Here is a 20,609-nt window from a genome sequence, read left to right on the forward strand (position 1 = left end):
GGGGGGGTCTCAATGTTATCAAAAAAATAAATGAATTAGGCTATATAATATAATATGATAATGTGACTGTCACTAATGGTCAATTAAATATGTTTAAGAGATCGCCATATCAAGTATTTACAATTCAAAACTTTTATTGGTTTAACACAAGCCCTGCACCTTTATGTATGCAAATTAGCCATGTGCGCCAAATTAGCCATGTGCGCCAGCACAGCGCAATGACCGGCTAATTGAGATGCCACAATAACATGGCTAAGCGGAAGCTAACTCAGAGTGTGTCACTTGCACACTTTGGGTTCACATCAAAAAAGGTGTGAGTGTCAGCCAGAGATGAAGAGAGAGACAATGTCACAACAGAGGGTCCCGTTCCTCTCCCCCTCTGGTGAAGGAAGGTAAGTCGAGGCCTAACGCTCCGGGGCACATGCTACTGCGCCCCCGCTGCTACTGCGTCCCCGCTGCTGCAGTGACTTGCTTTAACGTAAGGTAAGAGGCCAGCCTGCCTAATATGGCCTGAACCCACCTGAGAGATAATGTTTTTGTTTTTTTTTTGTTATTATTATTGTGCGTTATGGCCTGTTATGAGTGTGATTTGTGAATGTGTAAGCTGCGTGAACCCACCTGTTGAGAGCCATCATGTTTTTTTTTTTTTATTTTGCGTGATGACCTGTTATGAGTGGAGTTTGTGAATTTGTTCACACAGCTGTGTTAAAACATAATTTCCTGGATGGTTACACAACGTTAAATAATCAGTCATCATTGTGCAGGCTGAGGATCTGTTTAAGTGCACTGATTGCACGTCTCCGATGGTGGCATTTGTTGTTATTACTGTTATTTGAATGCACAATTCCTTTTCATTGTATTTTTTTTTATTTATCTAAAAAAATACATTAGCCTATTTTATTTGTTTATTCATTTCTGCAATGCACTGGTCGTGCGCCAGTGTCTTATACCTGGCATTTATTCATTAAGTGCACTGTGCACCAGTGTGGTGCCAATTAATGTCTTTTATTTATTTTAATTATCAGATTTAATTTGTAAATAACATTCTGCATCGTAATGCACAATTTTGCCTCCTGTTAGTAAAACAATGTGCATCTAAAATGGTTAAAAGTGTGGGTGTATTTGTCATAGGCTATAGTAGGCTGATTGTATTGGTTTATTGTATAGGGCCACACTGTTTAAAAAAAAAAAAAAGGGGGGGCACGGTGGCGCAGCTGGTAGTGCAGCGGTCTCACAGCAAGAAGGTCCTGGGTTCGATTCCCGCCGGGGGACGCTGTGGGTGCTGAAGTGCGTGTTAGTTCCCCCATGACTTCAGTGCCCACACCATGGGTGGGGTTGGCGAAAGGATCTTTCTGTGTGGAGTTTGCATGTTCTCCCCGTGTTCCCCTGGGTAGTTAATGGGAGCTACCCTCACAAAAACATGCACACAGTCCTGGGCTATACATGCCCCCTCTGGCCAACCGGGGCGCCAGATGGGGTGGGGAGGATCCGGCCGGAATAACGTGATCCTTCCACGCGCTACGTCCGGCCGGAGAAGCCCCACCCTGTCTGGTGAAAACATGCGGCCTGCTCACTCCTCAGGTTAAGGAGGAGACCTGAGCTCAGTGCAGGAACTCCCGGGGTTGGTAGAGGATGGCAATGCCCAGGACTGTCAGTAGGTAGGAGCACGGGGTGGTAAAAATGGGAAAAAAACCGGGATAAAAGTTAGGGACCCCCCCGAATATGGATGGGTATTTCGCACACTGCTGCTATTATTTGTAATATAATATATTATTAGTACCTCTGTGCAGAGCGTCCAGGGGGTCCAGGATTCCCCTCTGCAGGGCTGTACTGGGGTCCTGGATGCAGGAGCGCAAACTGAGCGTGCTCTGCAGCTGCGGGGACTCGTGCAGCAGCTCCCGGTAGGCGGCCAGCTGCGGCGCGGAGCTCAGCATGGCCGCCAGGCTGTGGACGAACTCCGGCACCAGGCAGGTGTGGCAGTTGTCGGCCTGGCAGAAGTGGAACGACACCACCTGCAGGAACCAGAGATCAGAGGAGCGGGGCCCACGGGCACAAGGCAGGTTTATTTGTACAGCACAATTCAACACAAGGTCATTCAAAGAGGTAAAATAATAAAAAGCACAAGTTGTTAAAAAGTAAGGGCAGTAGAGTACAGCAGGTACATCTCATTCTTAAAATGGCAAGAATTACATTTCTATACGGTCAAAACGTACAAAGACCGGGTCAAATACAGAATAAGAAATTAATCTGTGCCGATTCGTGCGGTGAATCAAACCAATTTGACAATTCTACGTCACAATGCCTGCATTTAGGACAGATTATTCTCAATGTTTCAGTAACCGGAATATTGACCTTAACCCCAGTTTTGACTGCATGTAAACGTAGTCAGTGTTGGAGGTGCAAGTCCAGATCCACAAGAGCCTTCCAGTAGTCTAGTGTTTGACATGCTTACCTGTCCAGCGAGCCTCCTCAGCGCCTCCTCCTGCCTCCTCCTCATCTCTGGGGTGGGCGGACAGCTTCCTCCACCTCCTTCTTCACCTCCTCCTCCTCCTGCTCTTCCCAGGGAGTCATGATGGAGAGGAACTGGCTCCACGTCTGCAACACCAGTCAACATGTTATAAGATGTTACCCCCCCTGGTCCCCCCCCCCCCCCCCTGCATGCTCCAGGGGGGTCTTGTTGGCTCGGCCTCTGGGTTCTGGTTCTGGTTCTGGTTCTGGCTCTGACACTGATGGATTGTACAGGCTAATGTAGGATGATTCAGCTCTTTCTTCAGATGAATGAGTGCATGAATGAGGTTGTTTTCCAGCTCACTGGGGGTGGTAGGGGGAGAAGTGTGGGCTGAGCTGCTGCCAGCTGAGTTTCCTCTACCAGAACCGGGCCGGGGTTTTGTTTCTCCGCCTGCATTAGAATGTTCAACTTCAGCCCCCCCCCCGTCTGGGACCACTAAAGGAATGTGCAGAAACAGTTGTGTTGATTAGGAGCACAGAAAAGGTGTCTCTGTGACCTGAAGGGTTCAGCGCTAGGGCCAGTGTGTACCGACTCCACTCGGTTTGGTTCTTCTCCTCTAGGGGTCTAACGTGCAGAGTAGATACTTTTCTGTATCTATTCTGCCGAGGTTCTAAGCTGCTGAGTGGGCTGTATCTGACATCATCACACTACAGACCACCGATTGGTCGGGGGGTTGGAGTCAGACGTCTGAGTCAGGAGGAGGAAATCAGAGAAAGAGACTCTGACGGATTCTGGTTCATTTTATTCAACCAGCAACGGCAGCAAAAGTCTGTTTCATGATCCAACTCTGAGGGTCATATGTTCATAAACCTGGTGCTGAGGAGAGAATTAAAAAGATCTAGACGGAGATAAGGAACGACCAGATCTACCAGGAGCTCTGTCTCTTCATAGCTGCTCACGGCTCCAGCTGACTTTTCAGCAGCAACGAGACAAACTAACAAAATTAAAAAGCGTTGCCGCTTGAAGCTTCTCTCACTCTCTCAATTTTTTAACTTGATATCGAACACAAGCCACAGACCCAGCAGCACATCTATCATCTTCTGCATGTTCTACACCAGGGCTCAGCAACCCGCGGTTCTAGAGCCGCATGCGGCTCTTTAGCGCCGCCCTAGTGGCTCCTGGAGCTTTTTAAAAAATGTTTGACCTTTTTTTTTCCTCTTGTTTTTTCCTTTTTTCTCTTCTTTTTTTCCTTTTTTCTCTTCTTTTTTTCCTTTTTTCTTTTCTATTTTCTTCTTCCTTTTTCCTTTCCTTTTTAATCTCGACATTTTGACTTTTTTCTTCTCAAAATTTTGACTTTTTTCTCGACATTTCGACTTTTTTGTGCATAATGAAAAAATAAATCTTCCCCCAGTTCTAACTAATATAGAAACATGCAGCATGTGTTGTCTTCATTCTAAGGCTGATACAAGACTTTTCATTTTTTGCGGCTCCAGACATATTTGTTTTTTGTGTTTTTGGTCCAATATGGCTCTTTTAAATTTTGGGTTGCCGACCCCTGCTGTACATCTTTAGTGTTGTTGTCTTCTCCGTTTAGACACAATCAAATACGTCACAGCAGCTTCCTCCAACCTCCTACTTCTGCTGCAGGTGCTGGATTGTAGTGGAAAAGCCGCAGAGCTGCGTTCACAGCTGCTGCCAACGTAACTGGCCAAGAACAAGGCTCACGTTCCCGGTGAGTTCAGGTGCGTCTGGACCGCTCAGTTGATTTGTAATGAATCCAGAATGCATGACATTTTTGCATTACAGAAAATAAAGAACCCTATCACAATATTCTAAGTTTCTGAGACGGTCCTGTATATTCCATTACTGCTCCCATCCCTGCACATCCACCGCTCCGTCCGTCTGTACTCACATCTAGGCGTGGTCTGGTTGCCCGGAGTGCTCGGCCACATGCGGTTTCCATGGCAACTGAGTGCGACCAGGCGGGCTACGATGGCTGTTTTTCCAAAGCCCATGTTGCCGACGATGACCACGCCCCGGCTGGTCAGCGGGTCGTCCCTCCGGAGACAGCCGTCCACTTCCTGGAAGAGCCACTCCCTCCCGGTGAACAGCCAATCAGACGACACGCCGGGGACTTCAAACTGGAGCGGCTTCAGGTTGAGAGAGGGAGTGAAGCAGACTGCAGGACAAAGAGAGGAGTGGCAGTGAAGCTGGGGAGAATGACGTGATAACCATAGACATATAAACGTATCCTCCTATGGAGCTGCTGCGATACGTCAACGCCGCCGCCATATTGGATGTTCAAGACTGTAAACTAATACAAGTAAATGGACTTATTTTCATAAAGAGCCTTTCTACAAAGAAATGTACGTTTTACGTCTCATTTATTCATTCACACACGCACTAATATACTTGGAAACAGTTAGGCACCAAATATAATATATTTAATTTTCTCAGATGGCAAAAATAAGAACTTTATTGATCCCACATAGGAGTAATTCATGTTATATCAGCTATAGAGAACAAGGTAGTGGCGAAAAACAATATACAGGGCTGTCTCAGAAAATTAGAATATTGTGATAAAGTTCTTTATTTTCTGTAATGCAATTAAAAAAACAAAAATGTCATACATTCTGGATTCATTACAAATCAACTGAAATATTACAAGCCTTTTATTATTTTAATATTGATGATTATGGTTTACAGTTTAAGATTAAGATTCCCAGAATATTCAAATTTTTTGAGATAGGATATTTGAGTTTTCTTAAGCTGTAAGCCATGATCAGCAATATTAAAATAATAAAAGGCTTGCAATATTTCAGTTGATTTGTAATGAATCCAGAATGTATGACATTTTTGTTTTTGTAATTGCATTACAGAAAATCACAATATTCAGATTTTCTGAGACAGTCCTGTATATCCCCCCTCACAAAAATAAGAAAAATAGAGAAACATATTTTCTCATCAACAAAACATGTTATTTTATTGTCTGAAAAATTGATCAAATATTATTGTTTTTAGTTTTATTTTGTTATTTGAAATTTTTTTTTTTTGTTTTGTTGATGAGAAAATATGTTTCTCTATTTTTCTTATTTTTGTGAGGGGGGATATATATTGTTTTTCGGCACTACCTTGTTCTCTATAGCTGATATAACATGAATTACTCCTATGTGGGATCAATAAAGTTCTTATTTTTGCCACCTGAGAAAATGAAATATATTATATTTGGTGCCTAACTGTTTCCCAAGTATATTAGTGCATGTGTGAATGAATAAATGAGACGTAAAACGTACATTTCTTTGTATATAAGGCACTTTATGAAAATAAGTCCATTTACTTGTATCAGTTTACAGTGCAGTCTTGAACATCCAATATGGCGGCGACGTTGACGTATCACAGCAGCTCCATGGAAGGAGGAGGAGACATGTCTATGGTGATAACTGTGCAGAGCGGGCGTCCTTCACCTCTGGGGTTCTGTCTGCTCTGACGGACAGAGTTCTGTCTGGGCGTCCGGAGGCGCGTCCTGGAAGGGAAACACCTCTGCTGCTCGTCTAGATAAGCCAGATCTTCCAGATGGGCAGAACTGGTCGCTGGAGAAACAGGGAGAGGAGAGGAAAGTGTTGCTACTGAGGTTTCTGCTCCACTTCCTGACCAGGAGGGATGACTTCCTGTTGTTGCCGCCGGTTGCCTAGCAACCTTGTTGTAAAGAGGATCCTGAGGACTGCACAACTCCAAACCTGGTGAATGTGGGTGAGCTTTGACAATGATTCCAATGCATGCATGTTGCCGACAATGACCACGCCCCGGCTGGTCAGCGGGTTGTCCTTCCGGAGACAGCCGTCCACTTCTTATACCATCATTTACACGAACCCGCATAAATATCTGTTAAGGTGCTATGAGCAGCCAAACCTACAGGGGGCAGTGTAACGAGAAGATAAAGTCATGCTAGCCAATCAGAATCCTGGAAAAAAACATCAACAAATGACACGAGTAACTTCCAGTTACTTCCAAGATGAACCAGAGTCTTTGGTTTGGAGTGACAGAGAAGTGGAGTTACTTTTAAGTGTGACGTTAGAATATAAAACAGGTAAAATACAAGAAAATATTGACGGTTACAAACTAATTGTAACCACAGGTGTCACTCATGACGCTGGTGAAGTTTCTGTTGCATAATGTGACGTTCTGAAGCCTAAATGTCCGTTTCTCTCCGTTTACAAGCAAACGTGAAGACGGAGTTTTTGCAAATCTCCACTTTGGTCAGGTTTTCAGAAATGATGGTTTTTGGTGACTTTGACCTTCGTTTTTGTGTAAACGAACGGCCAAAACGCATGAAAACACCAGAGTTGTTGCTATGTGTAAACGGGGCCTGAAAGTCCTCAGGATGCTCTGGCTGCTTTTCTGCTCATCCCTGCCAGCTCTGGTACACCCACAGCTCAGCTCACTGCTGTTACCCCTGGTGCTGTCTCTGGGTCAAGGGAGGGGAAGGGAGAAAAGGAGGAATGAAGGAAGGGAGAAAAGATGGAAGGAAGGAAAGAAGGAAGTAAGGAAGAAAGGAGAAAAGAAGGAAGGAAGGAAGGAAGTAGGAAAGGGAGTAAGGAAGGGAGAAAAGATGGAAGGAAGGAAGAAAGGAGAAAAGAAGGAAAGAAGGAAGGAAGTAGGAAAGGGAGTAAGGAAGGGTGAAAAGATGGAAGGGAGGAAAGAAGGGAGAAGAGATGGAAAGAAGGGAGGAAAAGCAAAGAAGGTAATAAAGGAACGAATGACGAAAGGGAGGTAGGAAGAAAAAGGAGTAAAGGAGGGTAAAAAAGGAGGAAAAAGGAAAGCAAGGAGAGAGCAGGAGGAAAGAAGGATAGAAGAATTGGGTCATTTTGACCCAAAGACAGTACAAGGGTTAAAGACGAGCCACGGACTTCCTTCTTCACAGGAAAGTGTGTGTGTGTGTGTGTGTGTGTGTGTGTGTGCGTGCGTGCGTGTGTGTGTGTGTGTGTGTGTGTGTGTGTGTGTGCGTGCGTGTGTGTGTGTGCGTGCGAGCGTGCGTGCGTGTGCGTGTGTGCGTGTGTGTGAAATCTCACCAGCGACAGAGTTAGGGCGGGGGATGAGGTTGAGAGTGATGGAGTGGGTGGAGCCTCTGTCTGGGGTGGAGCCGGGGCCTCTGTCTGGGTGGAGTTTGTTGAGGCTGTAGGTGGAGGCGGACATGTTGTCCTCTGCCCGACAGAGCAGGCTGTCGTTTGTGCCACTTCCTGTCACGACGCAGGAAGACGAGGTGGAGGCCACCACCGGCCGGCCCTGCTGCCAGAGGTGGAGGCTGTTGCTATGGTAACCGTCAGCAGGGAACCTGGAGCCGTCGTCCCGCTCTGCAGCCGAGTCAGCCGAGTAGCTCGTCAGGGTGGCTGGAAGAAACAATGAGCATGTGAGCTGGGAGGGTCTCGTAGGGGGAGCTGTTGTCGGTCTGAGAACGGTCTGAAAGCTGAGAACGGTGGACACCCAGCTCTGACTGAGCCGGCGTGCAACAACATCCATCCATCCATCCATCATTTATACCCGCTTTATCCTTTGCAGGGTCACAGGGGTCTGCTGGAGCCTATCCCAGCTATGGACAGGTGGCCAGTCCATCACAGGGCCACATATAGAGACAAACAACCATGCACACTCACACGGGCAATTTAGAATCATCAATTAACCTAATATGCATGTTTTTGGACTGTTTGGACAGGGTTTGACACTTCCCCCCAGTTTGAGTTTCAGTTCTGTCCCTCCTGTTTCCCATCTGCCCTGATTGTGTCTGCACCTGTGTCTCGTCGTGTCTCGTTATCCCCTGGGTATATCTGGTCTTGTCATTCCCTTGTTCCCTGTCGGTCCGTACTGTTTGTTCCCTCCATGTTTCCCCGGGTTTTTTGGATTCCTGTTTCTGTTGAGTTTAGATCCTGCCAAGCAGTGCTTTTGTTTTTACCAGTTGTGGAATAAATCCTTTTGTTTTTGAGAACTCCTGCCTCCGACCTCCCTCTCTCTCCTGCGTTTGGGTCCACACCTTACCCCCACACGTGACAGGAGGAAGAACCCACACAAGCACGGGGAGAACATGCAAACTCCACACAGAAAGTCCTGGGAGTCGAACCGGGGACCTTCTTGCTGTGAGGCAACAGTGCTAACCACTAAGCCACCGTGCTGCCCTACAATTTTATTTATATAGCGTCTATTATAACAGAAGTTGTCTCTAGGCGCTTTCCAGCTTCCATCATCCCTGGAAGTGATGTGAAAATCCAATTACAAGCATTGTTCTCCCAGTAGCAGCGGATGGAGGTGTGGTACGGCCAGGCAGACATGCAGGCGGAGGTTGGTAACGGCGGACGCTGCAGCTGGATGAGCAGCTCATCAACAAGTCTCCAGATCCATCCTGTCTCACCTATGATGCCGCTGTCCCTGCTCTCCAGCGTGGAGCTGGGGGAGGTGACGGAGGCGTGGGTGGAGGAGACATGCTTGCTGTTATTGCTGCCCTCCCCCCCTGCAGGCGGCTGCAGCGTGGAGCAGGGGGAGGTGTCGCTGCTCGCCAGGCTGGACGAAGGAGAGATCCTCTGTGGAGGACAAAGCAGGGCTTTTTACACACGTGAACCAATAAATATCCGCGCATTTAGGAATTAATTTTGTATTTTACAGTTTAAGCTTTGAAACACATTAAAAGATGAAATATGTTCCATACAAAGAAACGTCAATTTTTACAGCTACGTTTTCCTCCTCTTCTGTCAGGTATGTTGCGTTCACACCTCTAATCCCTGGTGCACCTGTGACATCACAGACTGTGTTTCCATGCATCAATAACCCTTTTAAAACCCGAATATTAGCAATAACCCGGTTTTGCACGGCCATGTAAACACCAATAACCCCTTTGAATAACCCAAATTTGCTCATATTCTGGTTTTTAAAAACCTGAATATGAGCCCTGGGTTACTCCTTTTAAAACCCGAATATTGGGTCATGTAAACGCCAAACGGAATATCCCCATCAAACGGAACAGGAATTTGTTTTCTGCACATGCTCTGTTCACAAGGAATCCTGGTCTTTTGAGTCCAGGAAGTTCTTATAAACACGGAGAAACACAAGACCAGGAGGAGACTAATCACTTCATAAATGTAATGAAGGATATGAACATTTCTGCATTTGTAGACGGTAGAAAGTACCGGGATAGAAGATTTACAAGAAGGTGAGAGAAAAGTTGCACAAAGCAGCATTTGTTTTGAATTTGAATACAGGAAAAAGAAGCAGAAATGAGGGGAATTGCGTCATCACGTTCTCCGTGCATCGCTGGTTTGATCCAGATATCCCAAATGATTAATTACCATGTAAACGGAATATTACGAATGTTTCAGTAACCGGAATATTAGCAATAACCCGAATTTTGACTGCATGTAAACGTAGTCACACATGTCCGTCCGGGCATTTTCAATGACTTCTGACTCACATGCTGACGTTGTATCACAGGAGGGGAAAATCACTCATCGCTGAGAAAGCCCTTGTGACCAACAACACTGACGGGTGGGAGTGTGGAGTGGATACCTGTCCATCATCAGCGCCGGGGTAAGGAGAGCCCGACTCCCCCCCCACCACCTTGTCCCCCAGCAGGAAGCCCAGCCTGGTCATCAAAGCGTCAGCCGCCTCGTCCACTGAAGGGGGCGGTCCCAGCTCCTCGCCCTCATCTGCAGGGGGAGGGAATCGCTTGTCAGACAAACTAGGAAATGCTCTTGATGCGTTTGAAAATATCCTGATGCCATTCCGATGCTCAGCCAGAGAGTGGACGTGCACAGTCCGTCCTAACTCAAGTGATCGCTGCTCTCGACCGTGTAATGGGACAGGTGTCCTTGTCCGGCACACAAGCATGGACGGAGGACTGATTTATGGACTGACGTACATCCAACCCCCCCCTTCCCACACCAGACTAAAGCCTGGTTTAAGGTCCTGCGTTAAACCAATGCAGAACCTACGCTGTTGCCGTGACGCCGTCGTGAACCCTTCAGACTTCTCCGTCACTCCATTTCTCCACGGTGCAGTACCCCCCCAGAGCACTAGTTGATACTTTGTTTAGCTTCCGGCTTTTCCGGTCACAGTGAATCAAAGAGATAAGGACAACTATTAGGACAACCAGGCTACAGCAACGTATATTTCGTGCATTATGTACCTCTTAGTTATGTCTATGAAAAGAACAACAGATCTTTTGGCTGCAGTGATGATAGAAGAACGACGCGTCTCCTTTCACTTCCGGGTGAATCCCCCCCAGAGGAAATTTTCCAGCATGCTCAGACTGCAATATCCGATGTCTCCGTATACATGGCGTTAAAATTCTGACTATGAACATATTATCTAGGTGTTGTTTCTGACTATTAAATGTCCGATATAGGTCCGAAATAGGTCCGAAGTAGATAGGATTAAGGTGTTTATATGCAGTTTAAAAGTCTGAACGAAGTCTTATACGATCAGAAACCCGATTGAACTGCTGCATGTAAACGTACTGAGTGAATCAAAGAGATAAGGACGACTATTGTGCAAAAGACCAAAACAACCCCCCCAAAAAAAAAAAAATCACACACACACGAAGAAAAGAGCGCTGAAAGTTCACTACTGCTTTACAAACTGGAACCGGAACGCGTTGCTACCAAGCGAACCAATCACAGAATTCAGCCTTGAGGAAGAACAGTGTGCCTGGACTGGACTGTCCTCAACAGAGCGTGTGCGGAGGACTTTGAAACCAGAACGTACAGCAATGATGACGCTGTTATCATCTTGTTGTCTTGAAGTGTGAAACCGGACAATGTTCTGGATCTCTGGAAAGCGTCTAGAGACAACATCTGTTGTATTAGACACTATATAAATAAAATTGAATTGAATTGAATTGAACAACTCATTCATGGTGTCTTCCACACCGAAAACGACGTGACGGAGTGCAGCAGTGCGAAGCCCCAACGCCTCCCTGTCCCAGCTCTGGTGGGTTAGGGTTAGGGTTAGGGTTAGGTTTAGGTTAGGGTTTAGGGTTAGGGTTTAGGGTTTAGGGTTAGGGATGGGTTAGGGTTAGGGATGGGTTAGGGTTTAGGGTTAGGTTAGGGTTGGGAATGTGTTTGCCAGCCTGGCCAGAAGAAGAACAGCCCTCTGGTGTTTCTGCAGTCTCCGGAGAAACCATGGAAACGTCTGCCAACTGTTTTTGGATTCCAGGCTGTAGAAGCTTCAACTCTTTCACTCAAATTACTTTAACTGATTTCCACATGAATTGATTGATCTCCACATGAATTAATTGATCTCCACATGAATTAACTGATTTCCATATGAATTGATTGAGCTCCACATAAATTAACTGATCTCCACATGATTGATCTCAACTTTAATTGATTGATCGCCACATGAATTGATTGATCTCGCAATGAATGGATTGATCTCAACTTTAATTGATTGATCGCCACATGAATTGGTTGATCTCCACATGAATGGATTGATCTCCACATGAATTGGTTGATCTCCACATGAATGGATTGATCTCCACTTTAATTGATTGATCTCCACCGGAACACTTTCACTATGGTGGCCCAGATCTGTCCGGGTGGTGTGCACCTCCCGTGCAGGAGCGTGCTCGTCTCTGGAGTATAATTACAGTGTTGAAGTGCTGACTGCTGTCTACAGCAGACACATGCAGGACTCAGACATGCACTCTGACGACCCAGCCAGCAGAAACAGACCATGTGACTGTACGAGCACTGAAAACAGGCGTGCATGTGTGGTTAGTCAATGACAGGGTAAGTGAAACGTTTTTAGAAGAATAAAATCAAATGGAAAGATCAGATGGAGAAGTCAGACTTTTCCATTTCTGTCTTGCTGAGCATTCTAGTGCTGATGCCCTAAGCCGTTCTTTCATTTGTCTGTCCATCATCTCTTCTTCTTGTCTTCCATTTTTCTTTCCAAATTTGGATCTCACTTCATCTCCTCCTCCCCATCCCTTTTTGCCTTTTGAACATCCTTCCTTTCTTTGTTCTGTTCCCATCTGTTTTTCATCCACATCCTTGTTCTACTTTCCCTCCTTTCATTGATTCTTCCTCCCATCATCCACAGTCCTGTTTCCTGCTTCTACATGTATTCCCATCTGGACAATTTCTTTGCTCGTTTCACTATTCCTCCTTTCCTCTGATATGTTTGTATCCATCCGTCCATCCACCCATCCATCCATCCAACCATCCATCATCCACCCATCCATCCATCCATCCATCCACCCATCCATCCATCCAACCATCCATCCATCCATCCAACCATCCATCATCCACCCATCCATCCATCCATCCACCCATCCATCCATCCATCCATCATCCACCCATCCATCCATCCATCATCCATCATCCACCCATCCATCCATCCATCATCCACCCATCCATCCATCATCCACCCATCCATCCATCCATCCATCCATCCATCTACCCATCCATCTATCCATCCATCCATCCATCCACCCATCCATCTATCCATCCATCCATCCATCCATCCATCCATCCATCCATCCATCCATCCACCCATCCATCCATCCATCCATCCATCCATCCATCCACCCATCCATCCATGCATGACATTCAGGTTTGAGTTTATTTTTAAGTCAGGCATGCAGCTGGAGCTCATTCACAACTCTAAACTCCCCAAGTCCTTCAACAGCTGCCGCTGGAGAAGAGGCTACAACCCTGACCTGTGTTTTGTCAGCCAGAGACTAGCACACCTGTCTGGAAAAGCGGTGCTGAAACCCCTCCCCAAGTCACAGCACCGACCAATCTCAGTCACAATCAAACCTGCCATCACAAAGTCCCAAGTACCCTTTCGACGCCGTTTCAACCTCATGAAGGCCACGTGGGATGAGTATAGCGAGGGAATGTAAAAGACTCTAACAGACACTGAACCAACACCTGACAACTACACCATGCTCGTTCAGGCTGTAAAGAAGACTGCTCGCGCACACATCCCACGTGGATGCCAAAAGGAATACATTGCAGGCCTGACAGGGGGAGTCATCACAACTGCTAGAGAGCTATGCAACAGAGTTCCAAAAAGACCCGTTCTCAGACACCACCAGTGATCTCAGCAATGCACTCATGGACTCCTTAGGGGAGGAGAGGCGGAAAGCCTGGAAGGATCTTGTAGAGAACATCAACATGACTCAGAACAGCAAAAAACCCTGGTCTACAATTCAGAAATTAAACGGTGACAAGATCACACCACCTGCTATATCCGATGTAACACCAAACCAGGTTGGGAGCCAACTGGTGGCCAACAGGAGAAGAGCCGCGAAGCGCAGGGCCAAAGGACAACACCATCTCACCACCATCTCGGGCAATCAGCAGAACATGTCCATCCTAACCAAGCCCTTCACCCATGAAGAGTTTGAAGCAGGAATAAACACCATGAAGCCGGGAAAAGCTGCGGGCCCCAAAGAAATACTGTCTGAGATGAGAACACACCTAGGCCCAGCCGCCAAACAATGGTTCCTGGACATGTATAACACCTGTCTACAAACCCAGCATATACCAACGATCTGGAGGAAAGCCATCACCATCGCTCTCCTAAAACCTGGAAAAGACCCCAACCTCAAGCTACCGGCCCATCTCCCTACTTTGCACTACCTACAACTGTTTGAGAGACTACTCCTTAGTCGACTATCCCCCCAGATAGACACTGAGCTAATCACAGATCAAGCTGGATTTAGACCTGGAAAATCTTGCACAGGCCAACTGCTAAACCTCACCCAGTACATCAAGGACGGCTACCAGAAGAAGCTGATAACAGGCGCTGCCTTTGTTGATCTTTCGGCAACTTATGACACTGTCCAACACAGGCTGCTGATCAAAAAACCTTTCGACCTCACAGCGGATGCTAAACTGTGCAACATTATAAGATGTCTCCTGAGCAACCGGATGTTCTACATCACACTCAACAATAAAAAAAGCAGATGGTTCCACCAGAACAACGGACTGCCGCAGGGCAGCGTCCTGGCACCTCTCCTATTCAACATTTACACCAACGACCAGCCCCGACCAGAAGGATGCAGATGACTTAGCCATGACAACGCAGCAGCAAACCTTCCCGGAAGTGGAGTCGACCCTGGAACAAGGACTGACAGATATGTCCACATACTATGTGGAAAACCACCTGCGTCCAAACCCTGGGAAGACCCAAATTTGTAGCTTCCACCTCAAAAACAAGGAGGCCAAACGGGAGCTCAACTTAACTTGGGACGGAATAAGGCTTGAGAACCAACAGCACCCGGTCTACCTGGGTGTAACCTTGGACCGTACCCTGAGCTACAAAGAGCACGTCCAGAAGACCAGAGTCAAGGTGTCCACCAGGAACAACCTCCTGCACCAACTCACCAACTCAAAGTGGGGAGCCCACCCAAGCACGCTGCGTACCACAGCACTAGCCCTATGCTTCTCAAACGCACCAATATGCCTGCCCAGCATGGTATAAATCAAGTCACGCACGCAAACTGGACCCTGTCCTCAACGAGACCTGCAGGATAGTGACTGGATGCATCAAAACAACCCCCACACAACTCTTCCTCTGCCTCTACGCCCTCTCAGGCATCGCACCCCCTGACATCCGCAGAGCAGTCACCGCCAAAGCAGAGCGCAGCAAGCAGGCCCATGACAACCGGCACTCACTGCACGAACACCTCGGCCCCCAGAAATGGCTCACGTCCAGAAGGAGCTTCCTGGACACCACTCCAGACGCCAGGACCACGGAGTGGCAAAACCAGGGGAACAGCCTGGGCAGCCAGACAACCCAATGGACAGAGAGAGGCATCATCCCAGATGAATGTCTTGCAACTGGCCATGACCAACCATGGGCTATCTGGAAAACCCTAAACCGTTTGCGGGTCGGTGAAGGACGGTGCAAGGCATCCTTGATAAAATGGAAACTAACATTCTCTGATGCGTGTGTGGGGAACCACAAACAATGGACCACATCATGAAATGTATATCTGCCCCACAATGTACTGGAGATGACCTGGCCAAACCCAACGCTGCTGGACTCGCCTGCGCCACCCATTGGAAGGACATGGTAGGCTATAGAGGACGGCCAGACACGAAGAAGACACGAAGAAGAACTTTTAAGTCTGGCTTGCACAACTGTTTCCAGTTAAGGCTGAATTATGATTCTGCATTAAACCTACGCCGTAGGGTAGGCGGCTACGCGGGAGTCTCTCCGTAGCCTACGCCGTAGCCTGACCTGCACCTCCCAAAAAATGGAACTACGCGTTGAGGTGACGCAGACCCAATGCAGGCCGAGAGGGCTGTAATTGGTTTGCTTGGTAGCAACGCATTTCTGGTTCCAGTTCATGAAGCAGTAGTGAACTTTGAGCGCTCTTTTCTTCCTGTGTGTGTGATTTTTTTTTTTTATGTTGTTTTGGTTTTTTGCACAATAGTTGTCCTTATCTCTTTGATTCACTGTGACCGGAAAAACCGGAAGCTAAACAAAGTATCAACTAGTGCTCTGGGGGGGTACTGCACCATGGTGAAATGGAGTGACGGAGAAGTCCGAAGGTTTCATGACGGCATCACGGCAACGGCGTAGGCTCTGAACCTTAATTCAGGCTTTAGTTTGACCATCACAAAGGCTGTAAAAGTAATGACTTATAATTACTATAATATGATGGCTTGTAGGAGGGAAGGTGGTGATGGGAACGAGACGGTCCTCTCCTGCTGCACATTCATGCCGCCCAAATCAAACACACCCACAAGACGACAGCATGGTTTCTATGCTCCAATACTGACGAGTGATACACTTACTGTCAATCAGTCACATGAAATAACGTCTAACTATCATTCTGCTGAGCCCACCCTTTAATAAACCCCCCTACTAACTGGTGTGGGAGGTACAGAAACCCGTCTGACCCCGTCCATGCCTCTGATACTGCTGCTGGTACCTGGCAGTTCCATGATGTCGTTGCTCAGTCGGGGTTTTCTTATGTCTGTCTTCTTCTAGATCAAACGTGACTTGATCCGTTCCCTTTAGAATATTGAACCATCAGAAAAACATGCAATGGTTTATTAAATCAGGAAACAGCCGGTCTCAGGCCGGGTCGCTGAGAACGGACTTCATTCCCGGGGATGTTTACCAAAGATAAAACCAGGTGTCTGAGCAGAGCTAAGAGCTGCCGGTGGAGCGGAGATACAAATGCCATCAGAACATTAAGAAAGATTAAGAAACCTTTCCTGTTTTGGTTTAGCTTGGACTCCCAGTTATTTGATCTTATTTTTAAATGTCAGATAATAAGACCTGTTTTGAGTTGACTGAGGCCTTAAACAGCCTGGACAACATGACCAAGGTATAGATAATTAACTGTGGACCCTCAGACGTCTGCTTCATTTTCGGGCACAGTTTCCAGAAAATATAATGTCCTGCGTGTTGATTAGGGGTGTAACAATATATCGTGCCACGAAATTTCGCGATACAAAAACATCACGATACATGTCGTGGAGGTGACAAACTGTAGCGCGATATTGAGTTATTAATATTAATCTATTGTGTTTACTAGTAACATCCTATTGGTGCAGCGGAATGACAGAATCTGTGCCCCTGAGATGGACCAGCGAAATATAAGGCCAGGAAGTAGGTATCATCATAATGATCAGTGATGTGTTTGAAGGCCTCAGTAACCCTCCCAACCAGCGAGTACGACCACGTGGAGGGCTGCTCTGATGCAGGAGGGTCTTCAGCACTTCACAAACCAGATGACATCATGATAAAACACGGTGGGAATATAATGAAGCAATATCTCAAGACATCAGCCAAAGAGTTGAAGCTATGACATGGACGGGTCTTCAGAATGGACACTGACCCCACGCATCGGTGCACATTAGCTGCAAAAGCGTGACCTCAGTCCTGTAGAGCATTAGTGGCCGGCACTGAAGACACTGGAGCTCGAGCAAGGAAACCCCCGGACGTGACATGGAAGTGACACGGCTGCACACTTCTGTCAGGAGGAAAGGCACACAATCCCAGTAAGAGAATGTGAGAAGCGTGTCGAGGGCTTTTCCAAGCGCTAAACAGCTTCAAGGGCATTTTACTGAATAATAACCAACTGGCTTTGAGGACTCTAATCAAAAACACGTCTCTCCCAATATTCCCACAATTGAGAAACAAAGAGGGAACTGTGACTGCCTTGTAGGCGACGTGGAGGGAAACTGGGTGGAAAGGTGCCACATCTTTTAAGCATCATCTGATTCTTTTCTGGAAAAACAAACCAAAAAACTGCAGTTGTTTTGACTGGCATTCCTCTATTCTCCATCTTCACTTAATCACTCCTGCAAACGTACAGTACACAGACCGAGACGTAAAGCAGATAAAAACGTTCGGCTTTAATGGGACGAAAAACCTTTAATTTCCCAACACCCCGGGGATGTGGACAATCAAATGTCAATTGCCATTTCAATTTTGACTCTCAACTCTCCCAAAGATAATGTAATTGTTGATGACTCTCCTGATATTCTGTCAGAACGAGCCCCACACTTCAGGGATCGGTTCCCCTTGGTCTTGGCTCGGCAGTCCTTCCTGCTGCAGCTCCACCAGCGTTGTTATGTTGTCCTGAATCTTTTTATTTTGTAGTTTACAAGACACTTAATTACGGTGGCCGATACCCGCCATTGCTGAAAATTAAAGAAACGCTGCAAATAAGAAACACCGCTGCAAATAAAATAAACGCTTTGCAAATAAAATAAATGCTGCAAATAAAAACAAACGCCGCTGCAAATAAAAGAAACGCCGCAAATATATAGAAACGCTGCGCAAATAAAAACAAACGCCGCTGCAAATATATAGAAACGCCGCTGCAAATAAAATAAACGCTTTGCAAATAAAATAAACGCTGCAAATAAAGACAAAAGCCGCTGCAAATTAAAGAAACGCTGCAAATATAAAAGCCACAACGGAAGTGAATTACTGGGGACTATTTTTGCTGATGCACCGGTGTTTTTTACGTGAGAGGAGAAGAAGAAGACGAAGAGGACGTAAGTGAAAAGGAAGAAATAAGAAGAACAAGGAATAAGAAGAACAACGAACGAGAAAATAAGTGAAAAGGTTAGTGTTCCACGTCGCTACGTGTCATTTTTAATGTGTTAGGCCATAAAAACACCGGTGCATCTGCAAAAATAGTCCCTGGTAATTCGTGGCTTTTTTATTTGCGTCGTTTTATTTGCAGCGTGGTTTCTTTATATATACAGCGTTTATTTTATTTGCTAAGCGTTTATTTTATTTGCAGCAGCGTTTGTTTCTGTTTGCAGTGTTACTTTTATTCGCAGCGGGTTTCTTTTTGTTTGCAGCGTTTATTTTACTTGCTAATCGTTTATTTTATTTGCAGCGGCGTTTCTGTTTGCAGCGTTACTTTTATTTGCAGCGGCGTTTCTTTTTCTTTGCAGCGTTTATTTTATTTGCTAAGCGTTTATTTTTTTTGCAGCGGGGTTTCTTTATATTTGCAGCGTTTCTTTTATTTGCAGCGGCGTTTGTTTCTGTTTGCAGCGTTTATTTTATTTGCAGCGGCGTTTCTTTTTGTTTGACGCGTTTATTTTATTTGCTAAGCGTTTATTTTATTTGCAGCGGCGTTTCTGTTTGCAGCGTTACTTTTATTTGCAGCGGCGTTTCTTTTTCTTTGCAGCGTTTATTTTATTTGCTAAGCGTTTATTTTTTTTGCAGCTGGGTTTCTTTATATTTGCAGCGTTTCTTTTATTTGCAGCGGCGTTTGTTTCTGTTTGCAGCGTTTATTTTATTTGCAGCAGCGTTTCTTTTTGTTTGACGCGTTTATTTTATTTGCTAAGCGTTTATTTTATTTGCAGCGGCGTTTCTTTATATTTGCAGCGTTTCTTTAATTTTCAGCAATGGCGGGTCTCGGCCACCGTACTTGCTTTTCCCCGAAAAAAGAGCACTGAGCAGAACGATGGCTGACTGACCCCTCACCTTCCTCCACTCCTGGCTCTTCTCCCTCCACTCCTTCCAGCGGGTGATCCCCCCATTCCCGGCACAGCTCCGAGCTCTCCTCGCAGCGGGAGCTGCAGCAGCACAGGCGGAGCAGGAACCCCCGTAGGAGAGACGACGCGTGGCCGACGACCCCCGCCGCCACCGCCCCCCCGTCGCAGCAGCAGCTGCTCGCTGGGATCCAGGGGTGGCAGACGGGGGGCCGCCTGAGCCGGCAGCCCAAGGACCTGGAGCGGGCGCACGCTTTCAGAATAGCCGCCGTGCAGTCCATGGCCGGGCCGGCGGCACCTTCTGCTCGGGTTCACAGCGCTTTCAGAACCAGGGCAGAGCAAACAAAGTCGGCTCCAGTTGTGCTCTTCATGCTTTCAGCAAAACCTTCTTGCTGAACATCTCTTTTTTTTCCCTCTTTTGGTCCCGGGTCCTGCTCCAAAATGATGAAAGAGGTCCGAGGGAGGTGATAGAGGACGGAGAGACAAAAAACAGGACTGGATGTGCTTCAGCTGTGAAGCAGCATGACCGCAGGACGGCTCAAAATGCAAATACAGCAGGAATGGCTGAGCTTTCCCGTGTGTACAGCACAGGCTCTTTGTTACACTTCAGTAGAGTCTGGATCCACGATGACACGAGCAGAACTAGCGGTCCAGCCTGATCCAACACAGATCTGAACAATGCATTCCTTCACTGGCTGCATGTTCCCCCCAAAATAAGTTCAACTTTTCTGTTCACAGGTAGTGCCACAGTAGAGGGAGAAAACTACCACTAAAGCACAAAGTCAGGAAAAGTGAGTCCTCAATGTTTCCCAATGTGTTTTAAGGAGCCGTTCTTCCCAAACTGGAGCCTCGTATCTGGTCTGTAAGACGACCTTCTCCGTCTGAGTGCACTGCAAAACCTCCCCCATCCAACCACAGAAAAAAGAGAAGGAAAGAAGAAAACACACACACACACACACACACACACACACACACACACACACACACACACTCACAGGGAAGGTCTGCAGGAGGAGCTGAGCTAAGAAAGTAACATGTCTCACAGGGAGAAGCGCAGGGAAAGTTCAGACAGACAGTTCAGCCTTGTTTCTTCTAAAAGTAGGAAAACCACAAATGAAGGACTGAAGTTGAGCTGAGCAAAGAAAAGCTGAAATTAACTCGGACTGCTTTTCCAGGAACAGCAGAACTTCTGA

At 46.6% G+C, this 20,609-nt stretch overlaps 1 protein-coding gene across 2 annotated transcripts in view; it reads right to left on the bottom strand.

The window, feature by feature from the left end:
* Nucleotides 1-20,609, bottom strand: part of tanc2a (tetratricopeptide repeat, ankyrin repeat and coiled-coil containing 2a) — a 78,207-nt gene that overhangs the window by 31,233 nt on the left and 26,365 nt on the right. The window contains exons 1-8 of one of the 2 annotated variants that reach the window (XM_061711053.1): nt 19,409-20,283; nt 9,998-10,137; nt 8,850-9,018; nt 7,519-7,836; nt 5,914-6,039; nt 4,362-4,628; nt 2,453-2,595; nt 1,781-2,012 (exon numbers count right to left, since the gene is read on the bottom strand). In XM_061711053.1, the coding sequence (XP_061567037.1) occupies nt 1,781-2,012; nt 2,453-2,595; nt 4,362-4,628; nt 5,914-6,039; nt 7,519-7,836; nt 8,850-9,018; nt 9,998-10,137; nt 19,409-19,697 (1,684 nt within the window). In that variant the 5' untranslated portion in view covers nt 19,698-20,283. Of the gene's footprint in view, nt 1-1,780; nt 2,013-2,452; nt 2,596-4,361; nt 4,629-5,913; nt 6,040-7,518; nt 7,837-8,849; nt 9,019-9,997; nt 10,138-19,408; nt 20,284-20,609 lie in introns of those variants that run through there. The other variant, XM_061711054.1, reaches the window with a different exon arrangement.

Source organism: Cololabis saira, chromosome 21, assembly GCF_033807715.1.
Source record: "Cololabis saira isolate AMF1-May2022 chromosome 21, fColSai1.1, whole genome shotgun sequence".
In the NCBI taxonomy this organism is placed as follows: domain Eukaryota; kingdom Metazoa; phylum Chordata; class Actinopteri; order Beloniformes; family Belonidae; genus Cololabis; species Cololabis saira.